Consider the following 20,170-nt stretch of genomic DNA (forward strand, 5'->3'; position numbering starts at 1 on the left):
TGACACATGGACAGATTAAGCCGACGATCTTCATCTCACCACTTCACGGTCTACACCACAAATAGAATCTACGCAAGGCCGCCGAACATGAGGATCATGAACTCTCATGACCTCTCGAAAAAGGTTAGTCGGACTTTCCTGACCATCTTTTCAAGACCTGTCATTTCGATTTTTGTCCTCGCCTGTCACCATCTTATGCTTACCTCGCAACAATGCTCCTGTTTCGCGCTAAGCAGGGGACTTAATGTTGATGGTGGTTTTAAGCTTAGGGTCAAAATCGTAAAACTGTACATCTGACATGACATCAAGGCATGCAAACCATGCCAGCCTCACCCCCGCGCCAAGGCATGCCAACCATGCAAGCCGCACCACATGTTCCAATGGCATGCCAACCACCTTGTTGTGCCATACCATGCCGGCATTCCCTATGCGGCTACCAAAACGAAGGCGTGCGATGATCAACGACCACCCTTCCATCTTAGATGCAAATCTTAGCCGTCCAAGGTCGCCAAACAACGCATGGTAACCTTTGGCCCAACGCCAAAACCCTAGTTTGGCCGCGCCTAAACCACGTTAAGGCATGCCGACCATGCCACATGTGCCAATGGCATGCCGCGTCATCCACCTTGCCGCGCCTAAGCAATGCCATGCCGGCCTCCTTTTCACGGCTGCCAAAACGAAGGCGAGCGACAATCAACTGCCACCCTTCCATCTTAGATGCAAATATCAGCCGTCCTAGATCACCAACCAACGCATGGTAACCTTTGTCCCAACGCCAAAACCCTAGTTTGGCCGCGCCTAAACCACGCCGAGGCATGCCGACCATTCCACGTGTGCCAATGGCATGCCGCGTCATCCACCTTGCCGCGCCTAATCGATGCCATGCCGGCCTTCCCTTTACGGCTTCCAAAACGAAGGCGTGCGACAATCAACAACCACCCTTCCATCTAAGATACAAATCTTAGTCGTCCAAGGTCGCCAACCAACGCATGGTAAACTTTGGCGCAACCTCAAAACCTTTGTGTTGGCCACGACCAAACCGCGCCAAGGTATGCCAGCCATGCCACATGTGCCAATGGCATGCCAGCCACCTTGTCACGCCATACCATGCCGGCCGTCCCTATGCGGTTATCAAAACAAAGGCTTGCGACGATCAACGACCATCCTTCCATCTAAGATGCAAATCTTAGCCGTCCAAGGTCGCCAACCAAAGCATGGTAACCTTTGTTCCAAAACCCTAGTTTTGGTCACGCCCAAACCGCGCCAAGGAATGTCGGACGTGCCACATGTTTCAATGGCATGCCAGCCACCTTGTCGGCCTTCCCTATGCGGTTACCGAAACAAAGGCTGGCGATGATCAACGGCCATCCTTCCATCTAAGATGCAAATCTTAGCCGTCCAAGGTCGCCAACCAACGTATGGTAACCTTTGGCCCAACGCCAAACCTTTGTTTTGGCCACGCCCAAACCGCGCCAAGGCATGCCAGCCTTGCCACATGTGCCAATGGCATGCTAACCACCTTGTCGCGCCATACCATGCCGGCCATCCCTATGCTGCTACCAAAAAAAGGCTTGCGAAGATCAACGACCACTTTTCCATCTAAGATGCAAATCTTAGCCGTCCAAGGTTACCAGCTAACGCATGGAAACCTTTAACCCGACGCCAAGCCCTAGTTTGGTCGCGTCCAAACAAAGCCAAAACCCTAACTTTTAGCCGCCCCTAAACTAGGACATATTAAAGCCGTACCGGCCATGCTTTCATGTCACTGGATACCAAACGAAGGGTTGCAATAACCAACGGCTACCCTTCCTCTCAAGATGCAAAATCTCTACTGTTGAAGGTCACCACCGAGCCGGCAAGTCTCCCAAGCTCAACTTGCCGAAAAAGAACATGCTACATGTTTTCCACAAAAACACTCGAGACATCAACACATGTCACAAATTGGGGGATGCTCATTGGGTATTGGTTTGGCGGTTTACAGCGTGCGGTGTACACTACGCCCGTTATTAGACAATGTCATAAGGATGAGGCGGTTAGTAAATACAGGGAGTAATGGTGAAAAACTTTCTTTTATGAAACATCAATTCCAGGCGTTACCAGTTACCACCTGCTCCCATTTACTCATCCGTTTTTCATTTCTTACGGGACCAGAGTACGTTTCACTTCGACTTGTATAAATAGGTCTTACCTATTTCCACCGAACAACAAGTTCGGGTCAGGAGGATACAACACTCAGAAAATATTTGCTAGCTTTCCATCTTTTAGCTTCCCACTTTCTGATACAAGTCGTGAAACAACTACTCTTCCAGAATCAACTATTCTGGTCTCAACACTCTCTTTGTTTCCCTCCCCAAAACCAAACCTTCTCCTTCACTTTGTGACCGAAGAAAGTCTGGAACGGCCATTTCTTGGTTTAGGCCGGATTTGTACAGATTGATCTCTCGAATCTAAAGTACTCTCTTGCAGTACATTGTTTAGGGATTAAACTCGTTTCTCACCCGCACACCCGAAATTACCAAAATCAGCAGAAATCGTTTTCACCCTCAAATGATAGGTAAACTGAGTTATTCTAGGAAAATAATTCCTTGAGAGTCAAGGCAATGCCGACTATTGTAACCTATATATATAGTTTGAGATTAATGAGAAAAGGGACATATGATCCTATTAAGAATTCAACACATATACATTGTTTTAGTGGTTGCATAACCAACTTAGTGGACGCATGGACCAAAATACGACTGTATAAACTGTTATGCATATTTTGTAGTGGTTCAATAATTCATTATGCATCTTTTTTTTTGTTTGAATGATATTTTTAGCATATACTACCTTTGTATCATAAAAAGAGATACTTTCACAGATTTTTTTTTACCTAAAATACCTGAAATTGAAAAGGTGAAAGTATCATTTATCTGACACACAGGGTGAAGTATCACTTTTACCGACAAGGGGTGAAAGTATCACTTTTGCTGACAAAGGGTGAAATTATCTCTTTTCCAAAACGGGGTGAAAGTATCATTTTTCTTGACACAGCGCGAAAGTATCATTTTTCTTGACACGGGGCAAAAGTATCATTTTTCTTGACACGACGCGAAAATATCATTTTTCCTGACACGGCGCGGAAGTATCATTTTTCCTGACATGGCGCGAAATTTTTTCCTGAAACGACGCGAAAATATCGTTTTTCCTAATACGGAGGGAAAATATCATTTTTCCTGACACGGCGAGAAAGTATCATGTTGGGATCGCAGAGTCAAAAAATAATATTAGTACCCAGAACCGGTTTATGCTAATTAACTTATAAACTGATTTTGGTGATGTCTTTTCATATTCAGATTTCAAACCCAGAATCTATCGATGCTAATCATCCTATAAATCGATTACTCTGCATGCTCTTCATGGTCGAAGAACAAAACCCAGAATCGGTTGATACGATATATCAACATAAACCGACTCTTAGAAAATCAGACCTCAAAATTGAAGTTTTAAACATGTAAATCAGTGAATAAAATCGAATACTAGAATGGGTTGATGGAGATTTACCTTTTCATGGTTGGATCGGAGATCGTTAATTAGAGAAGAAGATTATAAAAAAAAATTGATTAGGGTTTATGGAATTTGGAAAGAATAGATGAGAATAGAAATTTTTTTCTCTTTAGGTTTTTATGTTTTTGATTTTATTACTGAAAATTGTAAGGATTAAGATTTATATAAGTTAGTTTTAAGAATTAATTTGGGGCTGTATTAATCTTTTTTTTAAAAAAGATTTTTGACACCCCATAGCCATTTATAAAAGATAGGGTGTATGTCCCAAATAAATGGTCAAAGCCGCAAACTAGCCAGATTTTTTTAATAATAATCATTTCCAATCTTTTTATTAAATTCCACATTTGCCTAGACTTCATTTTACAAAATAGTCACCGATCAAGTATTAGTGCAAAACAATAAGCGGTTTCACCTCAAAACACCAAGAAGCAAGCCTGACATTGGTTTCCGCCTTTCTACGAAGGAAAATCCAAGTAACAAAACAATGCGGAGGGATGCAGTTGTTGCGCGGTTGGGTTGACGTATGGTTGCAGTTGCATCACACAAGCTCTTTGATTTCCAATAATTTACAGTCCTTCCCTCCCGGGCTCCTTATTATATAGGCATTCCATAGACACTCACACTCGAAACATTGTTGTTAAGCTCTTAAATAAGCTCCATTTTGACAGCAAGAAGCAGTGATCCATACTGCCAGTACTACCATCAGTAAAATAACCAGTTAGTATGCTGCATTTTGAATTTATTTTGAAATGCCACGAGAACTCTTGGCGCAAGATCGGATCCACAGTGCCAGTGGACACGTTACGCGTCAACAACAGCCTCACCACTCCAGGCCTTATTCACTGGGCCTTTTGATGTCCAATGCTGATAATGATCCGAAATGTCATAAATATCCCTACCGAAGTGTGTAAAATTTCTTTTTAGGGCGAAAATTCTCTAATTCTTTCAGGAAGAAGAAAGAAAAAATGATGAGAACTCGATTAGTTTCGTTTGGATTTGGTTTCTGTGTAACTGGAGCTGCAATTGCACAGTTTTTTTGGAAAGATTTGCTCACTGAACGAATTTCTCTCACTTCAGAAGTAAATCTCTAACTCCTCTCTCCTTTTTCCAAATTTGATTTGATTTTTTTTTTTCTGAGTTTTTTATTTTTCTTGCTTCTTGTCAGGTGAAACACAAATTCGATGCATTAGAAGCAAGGATTTCTACTCTTGAATCTCTTAAACTTCAGAAGGAATCAGCTCAGGTAAGATTTTATACCAGTTTTTGATTGATTCTAAGTTCGAGATTTAGGGTTCTTTTGGGTTGGGAAAGTTTAGTAAATAAACCCTTATGCAGAGAAAATCATTTAGTTATCAATAATGTTGACATGAACCCTTTACTTTTTGTTGACATTTACTCAATATTGTTATGCTTAGTGTTTGAATTCCATACTGGGGATATCTGGCATTCAAAACAAAAATGTTAGAATGCAAGCGATGCTCTAATCACTGTATATGCCTGGAATCCATTCCAACGAGTCGCCTATCCTCCAAAGGTAAATAGGGCATCCAAGTGGGTTCTGTGAACCCAAATCAATGTGCAACCCTAGAAAACTCCATTGAGAATTGTACATTTGTCTCTCATTGTCTGCATCCGTGCAAAATTGGTTTTGGGAAAGTATTAGTTAGGGTGATAAGTAGAATCTTTCACCTTACCCTGTTTTGAGGTATTGTTGTAGATCAACTTGTGTGTGTGGTTACTGATTCGTTATCAACCCAATTGCTTGCGTTTTGGGCGGTTCAAACTTGAGGGTCTATACCTTGAGGCTTGGGGGTAAACCGTTGTTGGGTAAAAGGAGTTTCCGATGCTTTTTTGCTCACACTTGAGGGGTTATAACCTGAATACCAATTGTGTTTTGAGCTTTGGCTGGTCTTCTCTTTTTGTTGATTATTTGATTACTTCGTCCTTACTTATCAAATACCTATTATGTAGTAGCACAGTGCAACTTTTAAATTGGTACAAGATGCAAATGGCCCTTGTACTCGCCAAAATATCATATCTTACTTGCAAGCAAGTCATCAATATTTGGTAATGGTGGCAGTGCTTGTTCTTTTACTAGCTCTTGCTGGATATATTGAAATAAACAATAGACTTACTTTTATTAATCCAACTGAACTGCCAAACTCATTTACGTTGATCTGATGCAACGAGTCGTTCCAAAACACACCTGGCCTAGAAAATGTATCATATGATGCAATGAGGGGATCACCAGCAGATACCTTCCAAGTTTCTGTTTGTGAATCGAAAACATCAAGTTGGTACTGGTTTGAACTAGCCATTAGCATTTCTTTTTGCAGTCTTTCAACTCTTGATGTGTTGCTTCCTGGTCTCGTAGTTCTTAAACTTTAGTAATAGAGCTCTGTAATATTTCCTGCTATTGTAATGAGTAACTTGTAATTCAATGACAGGATGAAGGACAAGTTAGAGCGGAAGCTTAGATTCTCTATGTTACGTTTGGGTTTAAATTCTGCGACCATTTCATGGGATAAAAGCTTACGTGTTTTTGGTGTATATTTCACAAGTTTAAAGACCGGTGCTGAGACTCTGGGAGCATTATGTTTCTAGCTTTGTTGTAATGAAATGAAAACAATCTTATGTCTGCAGAACAACAGAGTCTACTTCTGTTAAACAATAATCTAATAGCCAAGGTTTTGAAATACATATTGTCAGGTGTGCATCAGTTATATTAATCCAAATATGAAACTTGAATGCATATTATGAATCTGATCACTGAATAGTTTTTGAATTGGCAGTGCTCAGCATTTTGAATCAGTGGGAACACTAATTGGTTGCATATTTTGGCATACATGATGAGTCTGATTTAACTGCATAGAAAATGAAATCCGAGGTTGAGTTTATATGTATGTAATTGCTTTAACCGCAGAGAGTGTGACATTCTTCAATGAAAGACATGAGCTCTTATGGTATACAATGGTGTAAAACCTTGTACACAATACACATGGTGATAATGGCTGATGGGTGAAAAAAGACTGGGCTTGGCCCATTTTTTGGGTCCCAAACTCTCGGTCGTTTTCTTTTTATTTTGTAACTCCTGATTATGGTTCCAACTGATATTCTTATTGATTGCTCAAAATCAAAATTTCCTGATCTTTTTTTGATAATTTTGGTTTTCTCTACCTTTGTTGTATAAAAAGTCTCTGATAAACCAATCTTGAGATCGTTCCCTTGGAATCATATAACTACACTTTTATTTGGTTCTATTGTACTTTCTAGCGCTAGCAGAGATGACAAATGCGTATGATTTTTTTTATTTTTTTTGTGTTTTTAATTTTTTTCATTAAGAATGAAGCATAACTGCCGTGGAAATCATATCCCTATGTACATAGAGATCCAACAAGTGAGTTCCAAGCATCTACAACCAATCACAACAGTGATCAACCACAAAGTCTATTCCTCTTCGTTGATATGTTGGGAGAGGACCAACATGTATCAACACTCTCTTGTTGCATTGTGCATCTAGTCATGCATGAGTACGCAACTCTGAGCGGCGTAGCAGTTCGTAGTCGATCGTTCGTAGACCGTAGTCAATCAAACGAAAAGTTTTGAATCGCACGTTCCACGTTTATCGTTCAAGCTACATGTTAAAAGTCTTATGTTCTCGAGAGAGTGGACAACCCGTTGGGATATTTCTTGGATCGAGGACCCCAATTTGTCATGGAACAATGGCGTTCCACGATTGTCTTCCAACAGTTTTAAAAAGTTCTCTCCATGCGGGAATCAAAGATATCCTTGTACGAAAAGCAAAAAAAAATCAAAAATAAACAAATAGAGGGCACATATCATCGTACGAACAAAGATACGGTACAGATCATATAGGGCCACAATGGCGGGAAAAGCAAAAAATTTCCTCTTGTATTCTCACCTTTTGAACTCTGATCAACTATTTTTTGTGGATTATAGTTGCATGAGTAGCACATATAGTTGATCAACGTACAGTTAATTGACACAACTTAACTGATTTTCTTGAACACTGATGGGTTGTTGCATTAGAGGGTTGTACGTTTTCTTTACATAGGTCCTCTTGTTTTGTGTTTTTTGCTATTCATAAATTAAATAAATCAAATCATCCCCAATTTATTATTTTTTTTATTATATGTCAGATCAGATTAATCAAAAGAGAAAAGCTGAATTTGATCTTGAACTGAATTGAACGATTGTTAGATTAATAATACGTAAACATTATCAGTTTCACCTCACATGCATGCATAGCCTTCATGTGCACCTTGCCTATATATAGCGCACACAACTGAAAATTAAGATATTGTTATAGCCATTCTTTCCTTCCCTATTTGAATCCGATCAAAAACTGAAAATTGTTATCATGAATACCGAGGGGGTCCTATCATCACCATTTCAGTCACAGACTGCACAATTGAAGTTAGTATGTCCAAGAACTTGCAGTCAGTGGAGAAGAACCACCTAAAAACTATATCCAGAAAGATATTGTTAATGTTATGCGGAAGCAAGTAACTGCAGATGATTCTTTATCACTTCCGATAATTGATGTTAGTCGTTTCACAGCCGATGCACCTATCAAAGAGAAACAAGAAGAGATGGAGAAGCTAAAATCTGTTTTGATTTCATGGGGCATGTTTCAGGTATAAGTTTTGTGCTATTTCCATATCTGCTGTTATAACATCTCTAAATCAAAGGAAATTTTTAATGTGTTAGTCTTTTTTGGATAATGGATTTTCAGGCAATAGGGCATACTATTCCGCAAAATTTCCTCGGTAATGTGTATAAAGTTTCCAAGCAGTTCTTTCATCTTCCTTTAGAAGAGAAACAAAAGTACTCCGTATCTAAAGACCATGAGAACTCTGACTTCCAGGGATTTGGGTGTGATTCCATTAAACCAGATATTGATGACAATATGGTTCTCGACTGGAACGACTTCCTAAGCCTCTTAATCGAACCAGTCGAAGACCGAAACCTCCAGTACTGTCCTGGTGATGATTTCAGGTACTAAGAACAAACAAATGAAACAAAAGTTTAATATTTTTCAAGCCTAATAATAGTTAGTAATTGTGTGAGCGGATCTGCAGAAGAACATTGGATGAATATAGTGTTCAGACGAGATCAGTATCGGAGATCATTTTAAAGGCGATGGCCAAATCAGTAGGATTAGAAGAGAATGGCTTCATCGACCATCTCGGAGTGATCGACAAAGCGTGATTAGACATATTAATTTTTATCCTCCTTGTTCTAGACCAGAACTTGTTTACGGCTTAAGACCTCATACAGATGGTGGAGCAATAACTGTCCTTCTGCAAGACCCAGAAGTAGAAGGTCTTCAAGTTCATATAAATGATCAATGGGTTAGTGTTCCATGCATGCCTGGGGCTCTGCTTGTTAACCTTGGGGATCAATTGCAAATAATTAGTAATGGAATCTTCAAGAGCCCACTACACAGCGTAGTAACAAATACTGAACGGACAAGAATTTCTTTGGCTATGTTTTATGCACCACATATCGATAATGAAATTGAACCTGTCGCTGCGTTGATCGTTGATCCTAGAAAGTATAGGAAGGAGTTAAGGTGAAAAGATTTTCTTGAAGCTTTCTATGAAAACTATTTTCAAGGAAAGCGAGTGTATGACTGGGCCAGCGTCTAATTCTTCTACCACTTTTTAAGTTCTATGAGAATGGTATAAGTTCAGCAATCGGCTATATTGCTGCCGCAAAAATAAAACGAGTCTTTCTTTATTCACTAATAGAAATTAAGATGGGAGCGAATTCCATATTCAGGTTCAACAACAATTTGGAGTTCAATAAATTTGCCGGTCATAATAAAAGTAAATGCAAAAGTCTTAATAGAAAGTACTCTACGGAGTATGGGTAAACTGGGCATTGAACAAGTCATGTAATTCATTTCGATGTTTCTCCGATTGTGTTTTTCATATAAAATTTCCATTGTATGTCCTTCATAATTTGCAAATAAATATGTGTTACCATTTCGTTCTAAATCATGCAACTGAATTTTTATTATGATCCTATTATTAGAAGCCACAACTCAAAACTAAAATCATAATTTCATAGCAAAAGCTTGTTATGGCCCTAAATGGCGGAAGATAGTACTCCCTCATTTTTAAAAATAATGTCCTCTATTCCATTTTGGTCTGTTTCAAAATTATGTCCAACTTCTGTTTATAGTCACACTAGGTCTCAATCCGTGTCGTGACGGCACAGACAAGAATATGTGTTTCAAATGTATCCATCGATTCATTACATGTCGTAATTGTCTGAGAAGAATCGAACCGATTGATCCAGGTCTAAATGTTTTTAGGAGTTAGTTAATAAACACGTCCTTATCCTCGAATCTTTTAATATTGTGTATGTAAGTCGTACAACCCTTTGGGACAAACATAGTTAATCATTAGAGCAAATTCTATGGGCAGTAGAACATTACTTCGTCCACTACTTCAAAAAAATATCATCAAAGGTCATTCACCAAACTTGTAACAAAACTAAAAACACCTAAAATTACTTTAAAATCAATTAGATTAATCTTACAAAATCTGTTAGCATTTTTTCTCTTTGATATAAATTGTTGGGTTCCCAATTAACGTAGATTTGTGTTTATTCATTTTCCTAAAATTTATAATAATACTTAATTTTTGATATTTCTTTTCTCGTCTCTTTACCTATTATCATGAAATATTTCTCAAGCATGCATAATTACACGAAGTTGGGGAGAAATGACAAAAAATGGGAATAAAGAGGGATGTGAGAAACTGAATTGATAACAATTAATTCACGCATAGCCTTGCATAATCCCATGAAGTAGGGGAGAAATAATGACGGAAACAGAAACCATGACAAAAAAAGGGGAATAAAGAGAGATGTGAGAAACTTAACCGATTACAATTAATTCGCGTGTAGCCTTGTGTTTGGTCATTTTTTTTATAGGTTTCATTTTTCTTCCTGCCCCCTACCCGACAAATCTTAAAATCACAACATCTTCTTTTTTGGAAAAATCTGGCCTTTAAAAATTGTTTCAATTTTAAAAAATTAAAAAAAAAAGTAATTTGAAAACTAATATCAAATTAAAACAAAACAAATATAAATTAACCAAGGGTGACTAAATAATTTACCTATCTTAGGACACCTTTTCTCACCCTACTACCACTACTTCTCACCACCACATTATCGTTACCACTTCATCAGTCTCACCAATACCCACCACCACATTATCGTTACCACTAAATAATTTACCTAGCATAAAAGCATATGTGTTTCGGAGTTTCAACTTTTGCATCGCATTAGTTAAAACCGATTTTCAACCTTTCTCTCGTAAAGGTTGCTCTTTGTTGTTGTTCTTTTGTCTTGCGAAAGGATGACAACATTAATGGGAGGGAGTTCTATTTGAACATGCGCTTAATGACATATCTTAAGGGGAGATGAGGATGTGGAACTTGAGGTAACGAATTTGTTAGTTAATCGTTTTCCTGTTTAATAAGAAAAGCCTGCTTTTATTGCATATATTTATTGCTTTTTCTTAACAAAATTTCGGTACAATTGATGTTTATCCATTATTTGTGTATGGATGTCTGTGTGATTCAATTGTTTCCGGTTAATAAAAAATATTTTTATCTTGCTTTATGGTTTGATATCAATTGTTTAGGCTTACAAAATTATGGTGTAATTGTGGTACTATAATGTCTATGATTGTTTCAATTGCTTCCGGTTGAGATAAATGATTATACAAGTTGATATATTTGGTTTGTGTGGATTGTTTATGGCTTAAGAAAAGGTTTTCGGGATCAATTGTTTAGTCCAATTGGATTCCGGATAAGAGAAACTAAGTTAATTCCAATCTTAGTTAGACTTATCAAAGTGAAGGTTTCGGTTATTCAAGTCTAATCGAATGCCTTAACAAGAAATGCTAGTTAAAAAAACTTAGTACTTGTCTTATTTAAAAGTGAAAGGTCTAAGTTATTTATGCGAATAATTAGATCCTGGTGAGAAAAATAGAGTTAATTCTGATGTTTATTTTGGTCTTATCGAACAAGCGATTATATTTCTACAATCGGTTTAGCAAAAGAACTAAAGTGCTTAGTCGATTTTTGATTTGCTAAACTATTAAGGAAAATTGCTTCGGGTAATTGTTTCTTTGGTAACAAATCAAAACAAAAATTACTTTGTAGTTTCGGTTTTGATATTGGTTATCTGAAATGATGTGTGGAACCCTCATGCTTAACTCTTATAGATTTTGCAAGTCTTTTGAGATTTGTAAGATCCTTTTGGTTTGTCCTTTATTTGCTCGTACCTTTGTCATTGTCTGACAAAAAGGGGGAGAAATATATGGAGTAAACAAGTGATATTGGTATTGATTTGGTATCACTAAGGAAAGGACAATGGTGCTTAAACGTTTATCTAACCAAAAGAGTAAAGTATATACTAAGGGGGAGTAAAATATCATATTAATACTTGTGGTTATCTTAACTACAAAGGGAATAACAAAGACATGCGGATTGAAAATCTACCTATCTTACGTTTATGGGGAGTATTAGATTTGTTATTATAATATCAACAACGACATTTAAGGATTGAATCTATGCAGGTTATTGTGCTGTTGAAACTTCGAATCAAGCGTGTGTATAATGAATTCTTGTAATTTGTTTATCCATATGATGTAAGAGTTTTGTCACTAAAATTGACAAAGGGGGAGATTGTTAGAGCATACCTCGGTTGAACCCACCAAGCACTGGTATGTCAAGTTTGGTTGTCATATTTTAGTGAACCAAAACCCATTTACAGAGTCGCTTGACTATATGCTAGAGTCAACTTCGTACAGGTTAGGTTGAAAGTATTAGAATATGAGACATACAAGCATTACATGAAGACTTGAAGAATGCGAAGAAGTAAAGAGATACATCGACGACATCATCATTCTTTTTGAGGTTAGTAATATTTTGACTTGAACTCTTTCATTCCTAACGTATCTTTCAAGTCGTGCATATTGAAAACATAACTGCGAAGCTGTGTATGCCACTCTAGTTAGACATAGTATTAAGGAATACAATACGAAGTATAACGCTTATCTTTTGAACTTCTTATATAAGACATCGACATAATCGTATGAATGCTATTGTGATTATGTATATGGGTATGGTGAAGATTTCGTCCTAGGAAACAATGTTTCACATTCGTTTAAAGGAAGTAAATTCATGAACTTGTTTTGTGAATCGAAAGGGAAATCGCTAGGCTTATTGGTATTGTTATTCATTGCAAATCTTTGGATTACCAATATGTGTGTTTACTATAACCACTCGTGACTTGTTTATGTTCTTGGTAAAACTATTCACAAGGCCTGACTTTTATATATGTATGACTTTTATCAGTGAAACCAATCTTAAGTAATCAACTGAGATGGTATGATCTATATTTGTAATTGGTTGTGTCTAGGAGAGCGCCTTGCTCCTTTCTTTCCCAACATAGGTCCAGTTAACCCGTTAACTTAACCCAGAGCCATTGACCAAAAAATCAATGTTGGGGGTATACTGATTCATAGTCTAGGAATGATGAATCTGATTGATGGGTATCGATTAAGAGTCAGATTTCTTCGACGGCTCCACAATGAAGGGTTGGTGTAGGTATTTTGGAGAATCCCAGATTGCAGAAAAGAGAGAAGAAGGAGGATGAAGAATTTTCATAGAGAAGAATGAGGGGCGTCTGGAAGCAAGGATTTTGATGCTTCAATCGCTTGAACTTCATCAAACGGAATCTCACCTCAGGTACATATATATATATATATGTTTTCTTAAATCGGATTTTGCAAGTGAGAAATTTTGGTTAACAAATCCTTTTTTATGTTTTTATTTTTTTTTGGAAAGAGAACAAATCCCTACTTGTATGCACAACATTTTTTTGGTTGAATTTTTTTAGGTATTGCAAATAGTGATGAATCCCATTCTGGGTCTTTGTGACATTGAAAATTCTACATTTCGTTCTAGTTTTTGGCCTTCTGGATACATTGTTCTTGGGTATGTACTTGTGGGGTTCAATTAATGCTACTAAATTCGCGACTAGCTTTGATAAATTATCCTAGGAGTATCAAATATGTTAGGGGTATACCTTTGGTACTCTTGTGGAGTAGGTAATTTGCTTGGCATACCAGTTCGATGCTGTGGATTGGAGAATACTAATAGGTTTTCATTTTTCAGTGGATGGTTTTGTCTGTTGGCTGTGTCTTGAGTTTTTCCATTGTGGATTATTCTCTTTGCTATTGTTTCTTTGTTTGTTGTGTCCTTAATTTGTTATGATTATGCAGTTTTTTTTCCTAATAGTTAGTATTCAGCAGCATATATAGTGCTCCTTTTATGAGGACAACTTAGAGCAGAAGCATAGATCCTCTACTTTACATTTAGGTTTAACTTGCACTATATTTTACAAGTAGAAAGGCACGTCGTGTGAGTCTGGAAGCATTATGGTTCTTACGTTGCTTTAGTGAAAATGAAGCCAACCTTATGCCTAAAGAACAACAGTTTGTAGGTAACGCCTAGCATTTAAATACACACTGTCAGTTGTGTGTCCATTATATTGGTGCAAGTATGAAAGTTTGTCATGTATTATGCATCTGATTGTTAGAGAATTTTCAATCGGTAGAGCCCAGTTTTCAATACAGATTGCTGGTCATGCTATTATTATATCAGTGGAAATATGTATTGGTTGCATATTGTGACATCCTTGATGATTTTGAGTCTGATGAACTTTGCTGAGAAACAAAAATTGATCTTATATTTATGTGATTGCTTTGACTGCAAAAAATTTGACATTGCTGTGAGTAAATTATATACAATTGCTTCAATGATAGACATGAGCATTTATGGTATATATGGGTGTAAATCCTTGAATCCATGACTGATGCTGGTAATAATGGCTGATGGGTTAAAGCACTGATGAAAAAACACCTGAGGTGGGCCCTTCCTATGGGTCTCGAACTCTCTGTGGTTTTCTTTTCATCATCTGACTTTTCCCTTTTACACTCTGCATCTAGTCTCCGGTTCTTCGAAATTCGAATATTTGTATTCATCTATTCTAGGAAAAAATGAGTTGTGGTTATGGTTCCAACTGATATTCTGATTTGTTGATTCTTGCATTTGGTAATTCAAATTCCTCCGATTTAGTTCCCGCCAGTTGGGGTCGTATAGAGCCTTGAGCAAAGTGATGTTTGCTATCATGAAATGCTGTTATAGTCCATATAGAAACCAAAACAACCATCAGAGATGAGAGTACCACCAACGCCGACCACACCATTTTTGCAGATTTCTTCACAGGCTTGCAGTGTTTTGTGATGATCTCCGTAAAGGCATCTTTTACAACCTGACAGTCTGCAAGACTCTCCATACCAGGGAATGCATCTAATAGGTTCTGAATTGAGCTTGTATATGCCTCCACTTTTCCCACTTCACTCGCAGACACGAAATTCCCTTTTTTACAGGAATCCCCATTGGAACACGAAAATATCTTTACAACCTTCAAGCAGAAAGAAACAAATAAAATTTTAGCTGGTTATAGAAGATGATTCTACACTTTTACAACAAAAAAAAGGTTGGGTTCTCTCTCACTTTTTCTCTATAAGCATACTAATAATTGAGTTTGTTAATGTTTTTGCTTATTTGTTTAATTTACCTGAGGAATGTCTGCTATTTGGATAGTATTCGCAGGACAGTTTGCTGGTTGGTAGTTGTATTCTGTAGGAGCCGTGAAAGGGTTGCAGACTAGCTTTAGATCTGTGGAGAATAATGGCCGCAGAGCTGATATTTTTATATTCACCTGAATTGTGGATAGATAAATAGCAGGTGAAACACTTTTTTACTTTAAGATTAATCTTGTTATGAGAATAGGTTGGCAGTTAGAAATATAAGCGATTGCTTACCTGATTTATGAGATTATAAATTCCTATTCTGGTATCGAGTAGGACTGATTTTGCTGAACGCAATTCATAGCATGGGATAATTGAACTCAAACTGCTGTTATTAAGGTCTAGTTGGAAGTCTTCAAGAGCTGTGCAAGTGTCACCGAGAAACCTGAAAATTAACAGTTTGTTTGCATTAGAATCTTTCCTTTGCTAGTAACAAATACAACAGCTCTTATAGTTTCATTTAGATCCAAAAAAATGAAAAATAGTAGAACCCTTACATTGCTGTAGAATAGTACAGTCCAAAGTATGCCCAGCACAGAACAGCCAATAACCAGCTAATGATAATAAGCCTGCACAATTAGGAAGTACACATGAGTTGATCTGAAAGGTTTGCCGACCAGTTGAAAGTGTTTATTTTACACATTAAGAGTTATACTGTGGTTGAGGCTTACTTACATGTAAATTACTCGGCGAAACTTCAGAATTCCAGCAACTGAACAAAAGATAACTTCAGAGTTAAACAACTATCTTCTGAAATCAATTTGATAAACTTGTTGCTTTCAATGAACAGAATAAGTATTTATTTACTCACCAGACAATGCAATGAGGGCAATTAAGTTGAGTGTAACAACTACGGTGGTTGTTATGTACCTGAAAGATAGAAACATATTGGTGAGTGGGTATCAAGAGTTTCTTAACCTATCCTAGATTTCTATATGATCTAAGATGAAATCTTATCCAGTATTCAAAAAGATGTTCACTGGAAGTAACATGATTTCTAGTTCTTCCGAAGTAGATTGTTAAACTTATGTAGACAACTGTGAACTGCGACGGCTACCTAAAATAGAAAGGCAATAGTTCCTAGTTTGCCGATCTTCTTCGGATTAACCATCTCATTACATTTATTAGCAGTTGGGATTTTTGGGATTGCAATTTTGGATAAGAATAAGTACGTGTGAATAGTGGGAGAACTTACATAATGCTGAGACCTTTTTCGATCATATCTCTGTTCTTCTTAGCTTGCCTTCTTATTTCTGAAGCTTCAGTATCAATCTTTTCAGTTGTAGAGTTGGGGAAGACAAATGTTCCAGTTTTATTTTGATTTGTTCCTAGGTTATCCGGTATGCTTCGCATTGCTCCTGTTACATTATGTAATGTGTCTGATGCTCCATCCGCCATATCTACAATTATATGCATAATTGTCTTTGCTTTCGAATGAAATTTCGAGCTTCCACCAAGAACGACTCCTGAAGCAGCACTTTAGAGAAACAACAGGTAAATAGTGTGACAAATATGATTGATGATGTATCACCATTTTACTAAGCATATGACAAGAATATAACAATTGAATCAGTTTTTCGATGGAGACTTACATGGCTAGAACTGTTAGGGCGGTACCCAAGAAAACCGGCCATAGAGAACAATATCTAGAGCTACAATAGAATTGTCTTTTCTTGATCCCAACTGTCTTCCTAGTCTTGCAACACAGTGCTGTAGAAAGTAAAGTTACTCCATACACCAAACCAAGTAGGAGGCCAAACACTGCAATGGCATATCCATAGATCCCAGTGAATAATGTAGACTGAAAGAGGGAAACATATGCAAGTCAGTTACTATTTTCATATGCAAGTCTCTTATCTGACAAACTTTAGAAGGAAAAGAGAGTGCTTACACTCCAATAATGCTTGTTTTTGATGTCAAAGCCACCTCTATATTTCTTGAAATTGTTCAGAGGATCAACTCTAACTGTATTACCCAAATCCCTCACTTCTGTTGTAACAATTTTTGTTGTCGCCTGCAAATTTCCGCCTGAACCAAAGAAGAAACAAACAAACAGAGATATAGATTAGTACTATTAAAGACAAAAAGAAGTGTTGTTAATATGGTGCTGACTGCTGAGACTAACAGTTTCTTTCAATATTGGCAGGTACTTGAGATTCAACAAGAGCACCCTTTTCATCTAAACCAGTTAAATTAACCATATTCTATCTGCCAGTTCCCCGCTTTTGGAGACTGAACGGTCCGTTCTATTGGGGAGGTCAGCCAACATGTATGTGTGCCAGTGTTTATGGGAGAGATTAATATTTGCTTACTGCCTGGCACGTAATTTTGTAAAGAAGTCGTGTTGAAATTTCTGTAGTTATTGGCTGTGAAAACTGGAATTGGACGACGATCAATTTGAAATTGAAACCATATATGACACTAAAGATTTTATAGAAAAAGTATTGGAATGCCGGAATAAAACTACTGATTTTAGAGATGAAAAAGTAGTTTACATGCTCGGCACAAATAAAGTTTCCAGAGTTTGTTAAATAATCCGTTAGTATTTTCTCACCTGGTGCAGGGGCGATGTATTGGTTATGATTGTCGGTTTCACTGTAAGCCGACACTTGTTGTTGCGAATATAAGAATCCGAAGAAGAACCCAAGAATTGCAATAGTCAACAATTTTGTGTTTATATTATATTTTGTGGAACCCATTTCTGTTCAAAAAAGAAAAAAAAAAAGATGTACCTGCTCATTACAATTAAAGTAAATAAGAAGTAGGATTATTTATTTAGGAATTTCTTATTCTAAATCAGCAAAATCTACAGTGACCAATCCATTAATCCCATGACATGAACCTAACTTAAAGAACCAAAAAAGTGGTTTTCAGTGAACCTACCCCCATTAAGCAAGCTTATTATCCAGAAAAGAAAACTCTAAACTATGTAGCCTAACCCATGAAGTAAGCTTAATATAGAAACAGCGAAAGGAAAAACGAATGGTTGAAGCTACCTTGTAAATGCAACGTTTCAAAGAAGAAAATAAAGCTGATAGCAATGCCATGAATAGTGTTGAATGTTTCTGAATTTTTCGTTGCAATACTAGACCTTTATATATAGGCTTCAAACTAACGGAATATAAAAGTGGAATTCCAGTTCCTAAAATCATCGGAAGTAGAAAAAAGAAATCCTAGTATGAAAAGGAATTATGATCAAACATGGAACAGGAAACAAAAACTTAAAAGAGTAATGGAGACGTCTGACTAAGTCAAACTTGGCTGACTTCAGTCTGCTTGATATCTTACGTCAGGTAGCTGAAGCATTTAAGAGATTCAAGAAGCAAGCATGATAGTACTGGTTGGAAGATGGAGAGCCATTAATGTTTTTTGATTCTTAAAAAATGCTGTTAATTGATAATTAATCAATCTTGAAATGTTGAACTTACCCGGAAAAAAGAAAATCTCTGAAAATGATCAGGATATGATCAAGAAAATCTTGCTGATGGAAATCCAGTTCTGCTGCTGGTCTGAAACTGTCACACCATCAACCTCACACATTCAAGAAAATGTTGTGTTTTTTTTTTTCGATTGAAAGAAAATCTTGGTGTATAAATAAAACCCTGTTACAAACCCCTGAATAAAATCTCTGAAGAATGATCGAGAGTATTTAAAGGGGAAACCAAAGTCATGATAAAACAAGAAAATCTTCAACACTTTTCACATACACAACTTCCTTTCAACACAAATAAAGTATATATATACTCTCTATAGTAAGTTAAATCTTGATTTCTTTTCAAAAAGCAGTCTTTTTGACAAAATAAACTAAAATAAATAAATTTATCAAAATAATGAATTTAATAAAAAGTTTGTTAATTAGATTGAGCAAATACCCATGTAATGATGTCATTAAACAGTCTAAAACGTATTCTAGTTTGTTTCTTGTGGAGAAGAAGAAGAAGACCCGTGTCAAATACTCTTGTCTTGTCTATATGTATACAAAGTAGCTAGAGGTGGTGATATCATGTTCATACTTAATCCATTAGTTACTTCTCTTTTAACCTAAACATGATATGAATGAGTTGGTTGCTAATGACGTTTTAGTTGAGCAATTAATTGGCACTTCTATAAAAATTAAAGATCTTTTGAGCAACAGTTGCAAAAAAAAAAAAAATTGTGAAAAATCCTGTGAAAAATCTCATGGTGAAGTGACGGGTTTTGCAACGCTTTAGATTAGAATGTCTGGGATCCATCAGTCAATGACATTTATATTCACTTAGATTTTTCAAACAAATTACTAAAATTCTAGAAAAGAAACATAGATATTTTTCTCGCCATATGTAGCATAACATTTTCTCGAGTAATACCTGATTATATATTTTGGAGAATTGTTTTTAATTCATTAATTAGAAGACACTAGCTATAAGCTATCTACAATCCCTGGAAGGTAGGTTAAAGAACAAAAAATTTTAATTTGCACCGGTGACTAGTGCTGTTCAACGTCAGTTCATTTGTATTATCTATCAACGACTTTACCACTGTATCATAACACATTTGCTCGTAGAAAATTCTACTATTATTTATCAATCTGTTAAATGGGAGTGATGAAATAAGAAGATTTTAGTTGAATCATGTAAAAGAAATATTTTATGTATTTTATGGGGGGTTTGGCTTTTGACGTGTGAAACCTGACAGTCTTAGGAAATTATATTTAGGAAGCTTGATGCTAAAAGAACCGTCTTTCTTTCCCTCTTTTTTGTCAAACTTATGAAAGACTGCAACCTCATGCATTCATTAAAGCTTCAAAGTCCAAATTGTAACCCCAGCAACCACTAACAAATTAGGCATAATATATTTATTTTATTTTATTTTGAAGGTAGGCGTAATCTTATTAAAATCTCCATTAGTTAGGTTCTGCTTTTTCCCCTGAAATTAGAGTTT

The 20,170-nt window shown here is 36.7% G+C and overlaps 2 protein-coding genes, 1 long non-coding RNA gene and 1 pseudogene across 5 annotated transcripts; 3 read left to right on the forward strand and 1 right to left on the reverse strand.

The window, feature by feature from the left end:
* The first annotated feature begins 4,478 nt into the window (after positions 1-4,478).
* LOC113284612 lies at positions 4,479-6,298 on the forward strand. Its single transcript, XM_026534122.1, has 3 exons — positions 4,479-4,625; positions 4,712-4,789; positions 5,994-6,298. The coding sequence occupies exons 1-3, from the start codon at positions 4,512-4,514 to the stop codon at positions 6,021-6,023; spliced, it is 222 nt and encodes a 73-aa protein (XP_026389907.1). The 5' UTR covers positions 4,479-4,511; the 3' UTR covers positions 6,024-6,298.
* Positions 6,299-7,895: 1,597 nt separating this feature from the next.
* LOC113278602 lies at positions 7,896-9,544 on the forward strand (annotated as a pseudogene).
* A 4,772-nt stretch (positions 9,545-14,316) lies between these two features.
* Positions 14,317-18,945, reverse strand: LOC113284613. Of its 3 annotated transcripts, XM_026534125.1 has the most exons (12): positions 18,679-18,945; positions 17,805-17,951; positions 17,142-17,278; positions 16,843-17,051; positions 16,446-16,727; positions 16,062-16,120; positions 15,926-15,962; positions 15,748-15,819; positions 15,485-15,635; positions 15,238-15,381; positions 14,639-15,081; positions 14,317-14,598 (listed from the first exon to the last, which is right to left on the reverse strand). In XM_026534125.1, the coding sequence occupies exons 2-11, from the start codon at positions 17,947-17,949 to the stop codon at positions 14,665-14,667; spliced, it is 1,653 nt and encodes a 550-aa protein (XP_026389910.1). In that variant the 5' UTR covers positions 17,950-17,951; positions 18,679-18,945; the 3' UTR covers positions 14,317-14,598; positions 14,639-14,664. The 3 variants fall into 3 exon arrangements, with proteins under 3 accessions (XP_026389910.1, XP_026389908.1, XP_026389909.1); XM_026534123.1 differs by having other exon boundaries at positions 14,317-15,081; XM_026534124.1 differs by lacking the exon at positions 18,679-18,945 and adding an exon at positions 18,247-18,469 and having other exon boundaries at positions 14,317-15,081.
* On the forward strand, positions 15,274-17,685 carry LOC113284615. The gene is made up of 3 exons (XR_003328286.1): positions 15,274-15,407; positions 16,531-16,744; positions 17,397-17,685. It is a non-coding gene; the product is annotated as an uncharacterized LOC113284615 (long non-coding RNA).
* Positions 18,946-20,170: the final 1,225 nt, after the last annotated feature.

The sequence above is a fragment of the Papaver somniferum genome, chromosome 5 (genome assembly GCF_003573695.1).
Source record: "Papaver somniferum cultivar HN1 chromosome 5, ASM357369v1, whole genome shotgun sequence".
Lineage (NCBI taxonomy): Eukaryota > Viridiplantae > Streptophyta > Magnoliopsida > Ranunculales > Papaveraceae > Papaver > Papaver somniferum.